Here is a 15,810-nt window from a genome sequence, read left to right on the forward strand (position 1 = left end):
GATGAGTAGCCTCACAGTCCTAAGAATCTGGGCCCAATTTTCATGAACGGCTTAAATCCCGCGAGGCAGGCAGCGCAACTGTGTGCCAGGGGCGGGTTAGACTGGCGTTGGTAAAATTCGTAGACCAGCGCAGCCCGCCCACTCTCGGATCGCCACAACTGTGGGTGTGTTGACAGCTGACTTCATTCTTTGTCAATCAAAGCAGCTCCTGTCATTCCCTTTCAATGTGGTGCAACTGACAGTCTCGACGGCGACGTCTCTGTGCACAAGAGAATGATGCGTAATCATAGCAATCCGTGCATGAGTGGAGTATTGTCACTGCTCTTGGCTGATGTGGCAACAGACTCGGTGAGTGGGTACTCTAATTAAATACAGAATGAGCTTGTGGTATCGACAGGAAGTGGAGCAGCTGGCCGACACATCCTGGAGCTGAACACGCTAAAGACTGTAGAGATGATCGTGGACTTCAGGAGGGATTCTTCGCTACAGCTGCCCCTCAAGCTGTCCAACTGCCCTGCGTCAACCGTCGAAACCTTTAAGTTCCTGGGAATTACAGTCTCTCAGGACCTGAAGTGGGAGACCAACATCAACTCCATAGCCAAAAAGGCCCAGCAGAGGATGTACTTCCTGTGGCTTCTGTGGAAGCACGGCCTGCCACAGGAGCTGTTGAGGCAGTTCTACACAGCAGTCATCGAATCAGTCCTGTGTTCATCCATCACAGTCTGGTTTGAGCCACCACCTCTTCCAGCTCCTTCCCTCAGGTAGGGGCTATCGATCAATGCAAACTAAAACCAGCAGACATTCCAACAGCTTCTTCCCTCTTGCCGTCAAATTGCTAGAGGCTAAGTGACTTTCCGTAGTGTGTTTTTATGTTTCAAAAATATTTATTGTCAAAATGGCTGTCTATTGTCGTACTAGGGCGGCTCCTACTACCGGACCCAAATTTCTTGTGCGTTTTTGACATACTTTGCAAATAAAGAGGATTCTGATTCTGATAACCGCTGGCAACTTAAATATGTACGCGGCCCTCAGTATTTGTGTACCAATCAAATTCACCAAAATAGTGTGAGTACAACAGGTCTAGCCTGTGCTGGCAGTTAGACGTGGTCTGAGCAGGCATAAATTTACACCGACTTTCTGTCAAATTCTCACTCTGCCAGGCGCATGTCCAAGGATACTCCCTCCACTGCACCAGATGCCCAAGCTTGGTGCAAACAAGTTTGCCAAATTGATAAACATGCGCAGCAAGCCTTTCCGTTGCATGGAAAAGAGAATCGCCGGGATTTGCGCCCCACTGCAGATGCACTGTCTACGAAAACAGAGCCCTCTGTGTGTTGTGTTTCTCCCCAGGCTTGCATGGGTTTTCTTCATTAATTATTTATTTTCCCCCCACATTCCAAAAAAATGCATTTTAAGTTCTTTGAAGACTCTAACTTATCCATAGGACTGAATGTGAGTGTGGATGGTTGTCTGTTTATGTGTCGTGCGATTGACTGGCGAGCAGTCCAGTGTGTAGTGTGTTTGTCCAAAATCAGTTTGAATCGGCTCCAGCACACCTGTAACCCTGATGAGGACAAGTATAGAAAATGGATGGAAGGAAAAATCTGGGATTTCAATTGGACCAATGTTCAAAGGTGCACACATGAAAATGTGCATAAATAGATCCGGTGGTTAGTAAGTAACCATTCTGACTAAGCACCAGACTTATTTACTCATCATATGAGACATTGTTGGTGCAATGTTATTTAAAATTGTCTGTCCTTTCATTTTAATTTACCTTTCCACTTTGATTTCTTCTGTCCCAGAGGAGAACTTGTGCGTCTTTTTAGCTTTCATTTTACCTTTTCCTTAAATGTCTACTGTAATCCTGTATCTCCATTTCTCTGATAATACAGAACTAATTTGCTCTTTTCTAATTAGTAGAGGATCAAACAGACTCACTTATCATTTCAACCCATGTACATGAACATCACACAAACACACACTCTTATTACAGAAATACACACGAAGACCAATGCATACAGACACAGGTACACACAATGGATTAGTCTCGAGAGAAATAAGAAATGAGAGAAACTACTTTAGGGAGGAAATGAGGAAAGAGGGCAGATAAAAAGGGAGCGCAAATGAGAAAGATTGAAGGATGAGTATTTATGTGCCATCTTCACCCGAGTTTTCTTCTGCTGTGGGTTGCTCCCTTGAGCAAAACGACATCTGAGAATGTTTCTGGGCTTGTGATTATTCATTCATAAGTAGATAAACTAGATTTCAGAGAGACAAGTCAGAATGAAATGACTCAGCCTTGAGAGGTGCATCATTGATGATGTTTAATGGACCAAACAAGGACTTCAACATTAAAAAAATAATACATGGCAGTATGGTTATACTTTACTGTTTAGCACGTCTGCTTCATCGCCAGGGGACTTGGGTTTAAATATCCATTGAAACACATCTTTGAGTGGAGTTTGCATGTTTTCCCCATACTCAACGTGAGTTTCTCTTGGTACGCCTTTTTCCCAACACATCCCAAAAAGATGCATTTAAGGCTAATTGAAGACTGTAAATTGTACAAAGTTGTGATTGTGAGTGTGAAAGGTTTATCTATTATGTGCTCTGCGACTGACTGGAGACCAATCCTGGGTATAATCTGCCTTTTGCCCGAAGACAGCTGGGACTGGGAATGATCACCACACCTTATTGACAAGTACAGTGGCTTGATGCTGAATTGCCACCAATAGTACGAAGTGTTTCTTTTTTTTTTTTTTTTAATGCATCTCATTCTCATCGAATAATACTTATTACATGGAAAATAGAATGTATTGTCTTTATTGGAGCTCCGCTACGCATTTTGGGGACTTGTCTCCTATTGGCTAGGCACAAAGCGAATGTACCACTTTATTTTTGAGTACTTCACTACTTCAAAATGTGACGTGGTGGGTAGACACAGAACCCATATTCTATTCTATTTAGCCATGTCCACTACTCGAAGACCTCAAATGCTTCTGCACCAACCGACGGAGACAAGATCTGAGGGAGACCACTTTCCCGGAGGGGTTGCTATGTCTACCTCTGGCGCTTGATCTCATTAGATGTATTCCTATGCTGTTTTAACTAACAATGTACAGCACCATACTACAGTATGTGATAAATGTTGCCCACTCTGCATCCATTGCAACCTGGTTATCCTGGCAGGGGATCCCCACAAGTGGGGTCATTTCTTAGGGTTTCTTCTTTTTTACTCAAATGGGGTTTGGAATTTTTCCTTATAAGGTTGGGGGGTTTAGATCAGTGTGATTTCACTGATCTTTGTCAACTGTGGGCCTGTGAAGCCCTTTGAGACTCATTTGTGATTAAGTGCGAGACAAATAAACTAGACTTTACACCAATTTTATTGTGCTGATCGGTATTGACCGATATTTAGCATTTTATGCTGATCGGCTGATCGGGTTTAATGTCATAATTCGCCTGATAGGCTCCGCAAAAGACTAACTCCGCGTCGTCGTGTGCACAGTATATTTGAATCCAAAAGCTAGTTTATTTTTAGCCTTGTCACGTGTCTTTTGACAAGTATTGTAAATATCTGACGGCCAATGAAGTTATTTGGAAAAAAAACAAACGTTGGCGGTGTGGGACAGGCAACACGTAATGCTCGGATCAGACAACAAGACACATTTGCTCTTTCCTGATTGCACTATGTCAGACTACTGCAATAAAATATTGTTTTTTTACAATCACTGGGCTGCATGCTAGCATATGTTTTTAAAAAGGCAGCGGGAGCAAAACTGAGTGTAGTTGTACTTTATTGAAGTATTTAACAATGCACTCCCATTATTTTTTGATCAACCCTCATCCACAAATCCATCAAAGTCTTCATCTTCTGTATCCGAAATGAACAGCTAGACAAGTTCTCCATCAAACATGCCGGGTTCCCTCTCGTCATTGTCGGAGTCAGTCTCATTGCCGGGGGGCTGTTCAGCAATGATGCCGGCTTTCACGAAAGGTCGGACAACAGTCAAAGCAGATACCTTAGCCCAGGCATCCACAATCCATTCACATATGGTGGCGTAACTGGCCCGGCGTTGCCTCCTAGTCTTAGTAAAGCTGTGTTCTCCGTCTGTCATCCATCGCTCCCACGCCGCTCGCAACTTTACTTTGAACGCCCTGTTTACACCGATGTCCAGCGGTTGGAGTTCCTTCGTCAAGCCTCCTGGAATGATGGCAAGCTCCGAGTTCATTTGCTGCACTTGGTTTTTCACAGCGACTGCGAGATGGGCGTCCATGCAGCCCTTTTGATTGGCCTTAACGATAACTTCGACTGGAAACCTTTCTTTAGGCAGCGTCTTCTTAAAAATCACCGTAGTTGGCAGTTTCTGTCCATTACCATGGCAACCAAGAACAACAGTAAAAGCCGACTTCTCGTGCCCCGTTGTGCGTATCGCTACCGTGCTGGTCCCCTTCTTCTCTACAGTGTGGTTCACTGGAATGTCAAAAGTGAGCGAAAGTGAACGGCACCTTGTCCATGTTGGTGATGTGGTTGGGCTGGATGTATTTGTTGGTAATCTTTTTACTGCAGTAGGAGCGGAAGATGGCCAGCTTTTCCTTGTAATCCGCCGGAGGTTGCTGCACCACGGTAGTCCTTGCCCGGGTGGATAGATGGCGCCGTTTCATAAAACGAAAGCACCAAGACGGCCCTCCTTAAAAATGTTCGATTTTCATTTCTTCTGCAAGCGTTTTTGCCCTCAGTCAAATGGTGACAGTAGAGACTCTTCTCCCGGCTGTTCTTTGATCATTAATCCATTGCTCGAGTTGGTCTTCCAACTCGGGCCACCTCGCCTTGTTTCCGCGGAAACTCAGCTTCGTCATCTTGACTTGGCGAAGCTCGTTTTCCTGCTTCCTCCACTTGCAAACCATGGATACGTTGAGCTTGAATTCTCTCGCGGCAGCTCGATTCCCATGTTCCTCCGCGTAACTGATAGTTTGCAGTTTAAACTGTGCTTCGTAAGCGTGTCTCTTCATAGGTGCCATTTTTGGGGGTCCTTAGCCAAACCGATGTTGTTTTGCACAATCCACATACCGGCGCTATATACCTACTGAGGGCGTGCCTTTAGTGTCCTTCACGTGCACCATTCCCCCTTTAACGTCCACATGCTGTCCTCAGTCACATCCGCCTTCCTCTATATAAGCAGCGTGTCGGCAGGAAATGCTCCCAGTCAGTCAAGCGGAGCGCTCATCAAAGTCACACAACATTGACAGATTCTGTCACTATGCCTCACTGGCATAAAAAGAGGAACAAAGATACATTATTTATTGTAAATATAATTTTTTTAGCAAATTAAGTACACAAGTATATACAGTAGATGAAGAGGTCATTTAAATAGACACATTCCTCCATTTTGTGATCGGATCGGTGATCGGTTATCGTTTTTTTAAACTCGCTGATCGGTGATCGATGATCGGCCCCAAAAATCCTGATCGTGTAAAGCCTAAAATAAACTTGACTTGACTGCAGATTGTCACTCATATTTATTCGTTTTCCTCTCGTTTGTTTAGTCTGACAGCGGTTGTGTTAAACATAAATAAAAACAGAATATAATGATTTGCAAATCATGTTCAACCTATATTTAATTGAATATACCACAAAGACAAGATATTTAATGTTCAAACTGATAAACTTCATTGTTTTTAGCAAATAATCATTAACTTAGAATTTTATGGCTGCAACACTTTCCAAAAAAGCTGGGAGAGGGTCATGTTTACCACTGTGTTACATCACATTTTATTTTATTTCGTTTAACAACATTCAATAAACGTTTGTGACACTAATTGCTGAAGCTTTGTTGGTGGAATTCTTTCCCATTCTTGCTTGATGTACAGCTTCAGCTGTTCAACAGTCCGGGGTCGTTGTGGTATTTTACGATTCATAATGAATCCTCAGTGCAAGACACATGAAAGCCCACAAGGAGTTTGCTAAAAAAACACCTGAAGAACTCCTGAAGAAATATGCTTCTCTGGTCTGATGAGACCAAGATAAAAATTGTTGGCCTTAATTCTAAGTGGCATGCGTGGAGAAAACCAAGGACTGCTCATCACCTGTCCAATACAGTCCCAACAGTGAAGCATGGTGGGGGCAGCTGGCATGCTGTGTGTGTGTTTTTCAGCTGCAGAGACAGGGTGACTGGTTGCAATGGAAGAAAAGATGAATGCGGCCAAGTCCAGGGATATCCTGGACGAAAACCTTCTCCAGAATGCTCAGGACCTCAGACTGGGCAGAAAGTTCACCTTCCAACAAGACAATGACCCTAAGCACACAGCTAAAATAATGAAGGGGTTGCTTCAGAACAACTCCGTGACTGTTCTTGAATGGCCCAGCCAAAGCCCTGACTTAAACCAAATTGAGCCTCTCTGGAAAGACCTGAAGATGGCTGCCCACCAAAGTTCACCATCCAACCTGACAGAACTGGAGAGGAACTGCAAGGAGGAATGGCAGATGATCCCCAACTCCAGGTGTGAAAAACCTGTTGCATCATTCCAAAAAAGACTCATGGGTGTATTAGCTCAAAAGGGTGCTACTACTAAATACTGAGCAAAGGGTCTGAACACTTATGGCTGTGTAATATTTCAGTTTTTCTTTTTTCATAAATCTTCAAAAATTTCAACAATTCAGTTTTTTTTCTGTCAATATGGGGTGCTGTGTGTACATTAATGTGGGGAAAAAATAACTTAAATGATTTTAGCAAATGGCTGCAATATAAAAAAGAGTCAAACATTTAATGGTGTCTGAATACTTTCCGTATCCACTGTATATCGGATTAATTTAGTCTACAAGACAATTGTACATTCATATTTCTTCAGGAGTTCTTCAGGTGTTTTTTTAGCAAACTCCTTGTGGGCTTTCATGTGTCTTGCACTGAGGATTCATTATGAATCGTAAAATACCACAACGACCCCGGACTGTTGAACAGCTGAAGCTGTACATCAATTGTACATTCTTTGAATATTGATTTTTTTCCCCAAATTTTTTACAAGCACATTTTGGACTTCATCAGCTTCAAAAGTAAAAAAAGATTTACCTCTGCATAAGTTGTCACTGTCTGGTTCATAACCCGCCTTACAGCTGCAGCTGCCAATGGGTACCATCCACTCCCCGTCGCCATTACAATACAGCTTTATGGGCACATCCACTTCCTCGGCATTGGGAATACAACTTCCTCTGGCAATGACAAGTGATGTGGATTCTGCGCCGGTAAGTGTCTGGGAAAAATGTTAAAACACATTTTAAAAAAAGATTTTTAAGTTCAGTACAATAACTAAGTTACCAAAGAGACTTAGAAAGAGCAATTGGGTACAGTGCGTACCTCTGGGAAGTAAGCAAAGTTCTGAACTATGCTGGGACATTTTTTGTAGAAAACTCTGACAGCAAGGAGAGACATGCAGGCTCCCAGATCCTGGAAAGCCAGATGAAACCCTTTTCCTTTGGACAGTGGGCCAAAACTTCGGACCTCTGTGTTGACCTTCATCAACCTCCCTCCAAAATCAACTTGGGAGAAACTCTCATCTGCTGCAATGGTATCCACCTATTGCAAATGGATCAAGAAAGAGTGGAAGAACGAGCACAAGTATAAACCTTTGATGTTGTTTGAATTACCTTTTTAACAAATAGCACAAAAGTAGGAGAGATAGCAAGAAATCACAACACAAAATATAGAAATGATTTTCCAAAAAATTGGTCGAGGTGAAGTGCATGCATTTCTGATTATTTGTTGGAAGCAATAGCTCCTTAAAAACTGATCTGTAAAAAATAGAGAAAATACAATGTTAGCAGCAGCAAGGGTTGTGTCAGCATTCAAGTTATTGTTAAATTTGAACAGCTGGTGCGGTGAGTAGCTTTCTGTAGATACCAATGCTATTGTCACTCCTTTGTTCATAAATAGCCAGATCCGATCTAATACTGCACACTGGGGTGACACGGCATTGTACACTATACATGGAGGCAACATGCTGTCAAAACTCATGGGTTGAGCGCCACTATTTACTTATCTAGCACGGAATTGTGAAATACAAATATCAAATCATAATAAAAGCTAATTAAAAAAACAACATAAAGGAATTTGTCGGGTTGGCCATTTACCAGCCAATTCGTACATTGCGAGCATCTGCTCCATGCTCTTTGAAAGTGTTGTCATTTTGTATTTGTGTTTGACTCTTTGTCCCGTTCAATAAACGGCTGAAAGTGCATCAGTGACTGTGGCTCTGATTCTTTTTTCACTTCCCTGGCACGGCAGCGTACCTGAAGCTCTGAATTTTGACTAAGCACAAGGCAAAAAAAGTCGACCATTTCTAAAGTTGTGATAATCCTTCAACTAATTGTTTTGTTTGTTGTTTATGTCACCGTAAATTCTATAGTTACCTTAAGGAAGGGGGCATTTGCCCAGTAGTCCACCCCTCTGATGCCCTCTGACACGGCCCTGTCTGTTTCCAGGTAGTAAAGGTTGAATGTCTCTTTGCAGGAACCAAGGACACTGGGGATGGAGGCGCAGTCTCGTACAGTGAAGCGGATTTCCACATAGATCCGCAGCGCTGCCCGTCTGTCAACGTATGTCGTGAGGAGCCAGTTGTTCTGGCTGGGCTCGAACACATTACATACTTGATACGTCCTGATGGTGTTGAGGTTCTCATCATAGCCACTCACCTCCTCCCACTGGGGAAAATGTTTGTGTGTGAATCAAACAGGCAGGTGGGGTTTGGAATGAGCACGGAGAGAGAGGAGACAGGAGAAAGCTAAATGATTAATGGGTTTACCAAACCTTGACTTAGATTAAACTGAGTTCTCTCTTCTTTTTTATCTCTTCTCAGTCTTGTTCAGTGCTGCACCGGGTTATGCATCCATTATCAGCAATACACAATTCAAACACACACAAACCATCACCTGAGATGGAGTTGACTTTATTTAATTAGAAAATGAGGTCTAATGAGGTCACTGATGGTGACTTCTGTGCAGGCCTAGTGAGTTCACTTCCCACTTATTGACGGTGTGAGTATCAATGTTTGTCTGTCTCAATATACATATGCTCTGTGATTGACTGACGACCAAACCAGGGTGTAGTCTACTTTCGCCCGATGTCTGCTGGGATATGATGCAACTCTCTGTGACCATGAACAAAAATGGATGGATGGAATATCTAATAAGCTACAAAGGGGTGCGTTGCAAGGCAGCCTAAATTATATGTTTTTTCACCTCCAAAGAAAAAAGGGTAGTGTCTTTTTTAACCTACAGATGAAGAAATATGAAATATATTTTGTATTTTGTGGGGTCTTGCATGTAAGAAAATACATTTTGGTTATTGCTGTTTACAATAGACACTGTGAAAAAAGTGAATGGGATTGCAGATTACAGACTGCACTTTTATTTATTTATTCATTCACTGTAATTATTGTGCATTATGTTTTATGTACAGCACTCCTACAGCTGCAGTTGTCTTTAAAGTGCTCGAGAAATAAAGTTGATATTTTATATTTTTTGTATTTAAAATAAAACAATGCTTTTAGGGCACGGCTCTGTATTTTTTGACTATATTTCATTTTAGCAGTATTATGATAATACTGATAATCGTGTTTCATCTCAATAATGGATCACCTTGAAGTGTATTTAAACTATTCACACTTCAGCACACAAGTCTATTCACGCTCACGTCCATTCTTAAAAAAAATAATTTTCTTACTCCATTAGCAGGGAATGATATCCAGCCCAGCTCAGCCGTTGCTGTCCTTGTATCCATCACAGTATCTGTCATGCAAAAGAGGACAGAAAAGGAAATTAGGAGTGAGTTTATAATTGAAGCAGTTAATGGTGTGTGGTCAGGATGAGCATAAGGATTGATTAGTTAATTATTAAGAATTCTGTCGATTGTGTGGAATTGATTGTTGAATAATTGTTTTTTTGATGTGAGCTGTTTGGCCACAAACAGGAGAGGTGTGTTCATTCTCATCTCAACTTGTTTTTTGTGTTCTAAAGGAACAACTTTGTTGAACTACAGTCATAACTTCCTCCTTTCAAAAACAATAAAGAAAAATATATAATCATAACTGAAAATTCATTGTCATATATAGATTTTACACCAATTTTATCGGGCTGATCGGTGTCGGCCGATATTTAGCATTTTATGCTGATCGGCTTTAATGTCATAATTCGCCGATCCAATCAATTACGTCATTAATCGGCTTCGCAAAAGACATTTACTCCGCGTCACCATCGCGCACAGTATATATGAATCCAAAAGCTAGTTTATTTTTAGCCTTGTCGCGTGTCTTTTGGCATAGTATTGGAAATATCTGACGGCCAATAAAGTTATTAAAAAAAAAAAAACATGTCGGCGGTGTGGAACATGCAACCCATCTGAGACAGACAACACGTAATGCCCGGATCAGACAAATTTGCTCTTTCCTGATTGCACTCTCAGACTACTGCAATAAAATCTTGTACTCCGATACCACCGCATGCCGTTTTTCTACGAATCACTGGGCTTTATCTTGTCAACTCAAATGTGACTGGATACACTCGTTACCGTGCGACGACAACAAGAGTGGAGCAAGCCGACTGTATTATAAGAACAGAATGGGGAAATATGCGTGTTGGTGGTCAACGCTGCTCAGGACAGGAGAGGACGTTCGTTTAAGGCTCGCTTGAGGTATGTTCACATACTTCGAATACGATACGGCTCGCAAGCAGGCAACAAAACATTACGTAGCCTAGCAAGCTAGTGCTAGCACGAACGGTTGTACGTAAACATGCCGCCGTTCTGTCAAACCATGCTCTAAAGTTTCGGTGTGGGTCAAGTAATTTAATTACAATAAAGTAATTTAATTACAGTAAGTAAGCACCCATTATTTCCTTCATGTTGTAATGTTGGTTTGACCTGACTGATTAGAATACACAATCTGACTAGAGCAGTGATTTGCAACCTTTACGGGGCCAAGGAACATATTTTACAATTGAAAAATCTCACGGCACACCAACAAACAAAAATGTCACAAAAAGTGGATACATTAATTACTGTATTTACTTCCTGCCATCTAATAGAAGACCATTCATTTGCTGTCTGTCACTATTCCTCACTGGCATAAGTAGAGGAAAAAAGATACATTATTTATTGTAAATATAATTTTTTTTAGCAATTAAGTACACATGTATATACAGTAAATGAACAGGTCAAATAGACACATTCCTCTATTTTGTGATTGGATGGGTGTTCGGTTATCGTTTTTTTTGTTAACTCGCTGATCAGTGATCGGTGATCGGCCCCAAAAATCCTGATCGTGTAAAGCCGAGTCATATACAACACATTGTGTCCACCGAGCGTCCTCAAATTGTACATAGTGTTATTTCCATTCGGTGTTTTTATTTATTTATTTTTTAATTTATGGACAAATGTTTACTCACCAGCTCCCTTTGACATATGTTATGAATCTAACAGCAGTTTGCCAAAGTGCTGTCTGGTGCATAACTTTGAGGTCAAATCTTGGCAGATATTTTAATTTGAAGAGAGATACAATGCCGACTCGCATTAAACAAGAAAACTACAAGCAAATTAAACAAGTGTTACATTTTGGTAAAAACAGATTATAAACTCTAATCCACATTAATTTTATGGAAAAAAATATACATTGTGATGTTGTCTTAGTCAGTACTTTTTGATTTACTGTACACGTCTCCATTTTTCTCCAAGGTCCCAGTTTACATCCACTGGGTGCAATTCAATCTTTGGCCAAACTATACTCTCCTTTGTCAACGCTCTATGACCCTATGTTCCCTTTCAGTGTGTTTTGCTGCTTTTCTTTACCAGTTGAGCAATTGCATCACAACAGAACAAGAAAGCTGCTGGTCGCTAATAGACCAGAATTCTCGTACAGTACAGTACATTGTATACACTTTCATTTTTTGTGCAAATGACATAACGGAGAGTAGTTTTAAAAGAAATTTCAGTCCCACTTTACAATAAGAGTACTGTATACAATTATAATTAACAAAGAACAACAAACTGTGAAACATGAATTAACTGTAAATTATACTTAATCCAAACATGGTGTTTTGACAATTGACAATTAGGCTCCCCTTTGCCAAGTACAATTGGTTACAAGTTACATTTATTGCTATTTGAGTAGCATCTTTAATTTTTGTAAATGTCATGAGCTATCCTGTTAGTTACTGGTTTGGAGCTTTGGTGGTGCTTTGCCTCGCTCTCTCTCTCTCTCTCTCTCTCTCTCTCTCTCTCTCTCTTTGTCCCTCTCTCCCTCTCCTGTAATCAGCACCACCTTGGCCGCACACCTGTTTTCAATCAGCCGTCATCATCTTTGCCTGCATAAAAGCCGGCCAGATCCTGGAAATCCTCGCCAGAGTATTAACGTTTGTACACCGGCCTTGCACATTCTCGGAAGCTATGCTTAATTTGTATTATTCTGACTCGTCTTGTTCTTCCTCGTCCTCAGTGCTCCTTTTGTGTTCCCCGCATTGCTGTCTTCTTCGACCACGCTGCCAAGTAATTCACCTGCTCATGCCACCGTCTGCCGCACGTTCCCCGTCTTGTCGACCCGCCATTACCCCTCAGAGATGCAATTCCCACTTCCTTTTCCAACAAATTATCCACCACAAACTTCTCAGCCTCTGCTTGCTACTGGGTCCAGTAAAAACAGATACCTTCATGTAGTGACAGAATACTCTGGCCAGCATGGACCCAGCAACCCCGGAGGCGCAAAGACAAGCACTCACCGTCCAAGGCGCCTTATAGGAAGACTCTCCAGGAAATCATTTACTCTTTAACCACTCTCACACAAGTTTCCATCCTTTCTGCCAAATTGCAGTCCGACCACCCTCCCGTAAGTACTCCTTCCGAGCCTGCAGCCTCCAATCCAACCAGCCTCCCGTACAAAGAGCCTCATGTTCCTCTGCCCGAGCCCTACTCTGGGGACCAAGGGCCATGCAGTCAATTTCTCCTCAATTGCTCCCTGGTATTCAATTTACAACCGTTAAGCTACCCCACCGAACAATCCAAAGTAGCATACGTAACTAACCTCCTACGCGGAAAAGCAGCAAACTACTGCGTTATGGCACAACTTCTCCCCGGTACTCTCGTCATACACCTCATTTTCTGTGGAACTAAAGAAAGTTTTTGATCACCCCGTTCAGGGCAGGGAAGCCACTCGATGCCTCCTTACTCTCACTCAGAGCTCTAGTTCCGTAGCTTCGTACGCAGTAGAATTTAGGATACTTCCAGGTGAATGCAGGTGGGATGACGCGGCATTAAGGGGTATATTTTTAAAAGGGCTTTCGGATCAGCTCAAAGATAAGCCAGCCGCCCGGGACGAGTCCTCCTCCCTCCAAGAGCTTATCTCGTTATCCATTCGTTTGGACAACCGGCTACGTGAAAGAGCACAAGAGAATGGGTTCAGAACATGTAAAATAACATTCTCACTGAGCATTGGGCCTTGCCTGGCTTCTGAACCTCTGACCGCCTCCTCGTCACCCCCCGTTGCACCAGATGAACCCATCCAACAACTCGGCAACACCCGATTAGAACCCCAGGAACGTCAGCGCCGTGTCACCCAGCGACTGTGCATATATTGCGGTAAATCAGGGCATTTCATCTCCACATGCCCCTTGAGACCAAGAGACCAGGCTCACCACGACCCGAGAGCACCATGGTGAGCGAAACCACCACTTCCCCAAGCTCTCCCCAAGCCTCACAAAGCCATGTCTCTGTAAAGCACAGGGCGGCGGAACGTCCAAAGTCTTTACTGGTCTTTGTCAGAAGATGAAGCTCGTCCATTTTTTGTTGGGTAGGGAGCGTAGATTCACAAGGTGAATCGACGGGAACGGCAATCTGTATCCTCTCTTGCAGAGCTTCACTTGGATGCCGGCACGTTTCCCCCTTCATCGCCTACGTCTCCATGCGCCAAAGACAGGAGCCCCCCCACCCCCGGTGAGTAACTCGGAGAAAAAACTGAGCGGATTTGCAAAAGTTGGTGAAAGAAAGTCCGGGGTAGACTCCCTGATCTTTAGCAAGTCTACCCTTGTGTACGTGAGTCGTGTAATGTCTCCAAAGACGAACAAAAAAAGCACATAAGCGAGGCGTCATTATATCGTCCCATGAGACCCCGTTGGTCCTCGGAATTCTCTGGCTCAAGAAGCAAAACCCCGCCATAGACTGGACCCACCTTGCTATCACCAGGTGGAGTCCTCACTGCCACTCGCACTGTCTGCTTTGCACCATGCCACCCTCCATCAAACCTCAACCACCTGCCACACCAGTTGACCTCTCCCGGGTGCCGGAAGAATATCATGACCTTTCCCCAGTTTAAGGAACAGCAGCATACGGTGGCAGTTCCCGCGGTTTAGGGATCACCTGTGACGGGTCCAGTCAGTATGGAAGGACTCAGGGCGGTTCTGACTCGTCTGCCCAAAAGAATAAGCGGCTGACGGATATTTATCACTCTCCTACACCTGAGTACAAGGTGGGTCAGATGGTTTGGCTGTCCTCCGGTGACCTCCCACTCCAAACCGAATCCCATAAACTCACTCCACGCTTTATTGGTCCCTTCCCTATCACCAAAATCATCAATCCCACATCTGTTCAGCTAAACCTTCCACAATGTCTCAAAATTCATCTGACGTTCCATGTGTCACTTCTCAAGCCTGTCTCCACCTGCGCTCGCACGTTCCCCGTCTCGACAACCCGCCATTACACCTCAGAGATCCAATTCCCACTTTCTTTTCCAATAAATTATTCACCACAAACTTCTCAGCCTCCGCTTGCTACTGGGTCCAGTAAAAACGGATACCTTCGTATCGTGACAGTAAATCTGAATTAATAAGTGGGCTATAATTAGAGAAAAAAGTAAACTATTTCAGCTCTGATGCTGATGCATATAGAAGTTGCGATTGATATCTTAACCAAACTATTAACTTTTAGGATGGATAAGTTGCTGGTATTTATCTGTTATATCAGGGCTAAAATGTTGTAATGCTGATTACATGTGCTTGCTAAAATAAGCTTCAAACCATTTAAGAGGAAACTTTTTAGTGAAACAACAGCAAGTGACCTGCTATCAGGTGTAAAAAAGACAATTTTGCTATTAAGCATCCCTGTATGGCTTGTAGGTTAACTTAATTGCATGCATAATTTACACTTGAATGATACGATTGACATAAGTTACACATCATGCTGCCAGCTCCATCATGCAACCTTTTGTAGTAAAACATGGTGAGAGAATGACATTACACTGTGAAGCCGTGGCCCAATGGTTAAGATCATCGCCTGCCACCATGGGGGACCTAGGTTCAAAACCCCGACTGGACCATCCGCCAACATCCCCTGGACTCACGGCTGTGGTGTCCTTGAGCAAGACATTGATACCCCGAAATGCTCCCCGGGCGCTTCAGCTGCCCCCTGCTCCAGTGTGTTCCACTAACGTGTATGTGTTCACTGTGATGGGTTAAATGCAGAGAACAAATTTCGTGTGCATGCATGTTCATGACAATAAAAGATGATTCTTCTTCTGAAGAGGTCGCAGGCAAACAGACCACTTGATTCTTCACATGCCCTCCTCCTCCAGCATTTGGTTCATGCTGTCACCCTGCTTCTCATTATCTCCCTCTTCCTCACACCCTCCCCACCTTCATCCTCTCCTTCACGCTTCCTCTCTGTCTTTTATCTGCCCCCTTCACTTTGGGTGTTTCTTTTTTTGTCAGTGAGCTCGCCTAATTACAGCAGAACCCACTTTTTTTTCAGCTCTCCCTTGAGAATGAAGGTCGTTTGA

The 15,810-nt window shown here is 43.0% G+C and overlaps 1 protein-coding gene across 1 annotated transcript in view; it reads right to left on the reverse strand.

Annotated features, from left to right (window-relative positions):
• LOC133480967 (ephrin type-B receptor 1-like) overlaps nucleotides 1-15,810 on the reverse strand; it is a 107,273-nt gene that overhangs the window by 61,930 nt on the left and 29,533 nt on the right. Inside the window, exons 2-5 of the mRNA XM_061779760.1 lie at nucleotides 9,720-9,784; nucleotides 8,408-8,698; nucleotides 7,356-7,574; nucleotides 7,071-7,251 (exon numbers count right to left, since the gene is read on the reverse strand). Of these exons, the coding sequence (XP_061635744.1) occupies nucleotides 7,071-7,251; nucleotides 7,356-7,574; nucleotides 8,408-8,698; nucleotides 9,720-9,784 (756 nt within the window). The remainder of the gene's footprint in view (nucleotides 1-7,070; nucleotides 7,252-7,355; nucleotides 7,575-8,407; nucleotides 8,699-9,719; nucleotides 9,785-15,810) is intronic.

This window comes from Phyllopteryx taeniolatus, chromosome 7 (assembly GCF_024500385.1).
Source record: "Phyllopteryx taeniolatus isolate TA_2022b chromosome 7, UOR_Ptae_1.2, whole genome shotgun sequence".
NCBI lineage: Eukaryota > Metazoa > Chordata > Actinopteri > Syngnathiformes > Syngnathidae > Phyllopteryx > Phyllopteryx taeniolatus.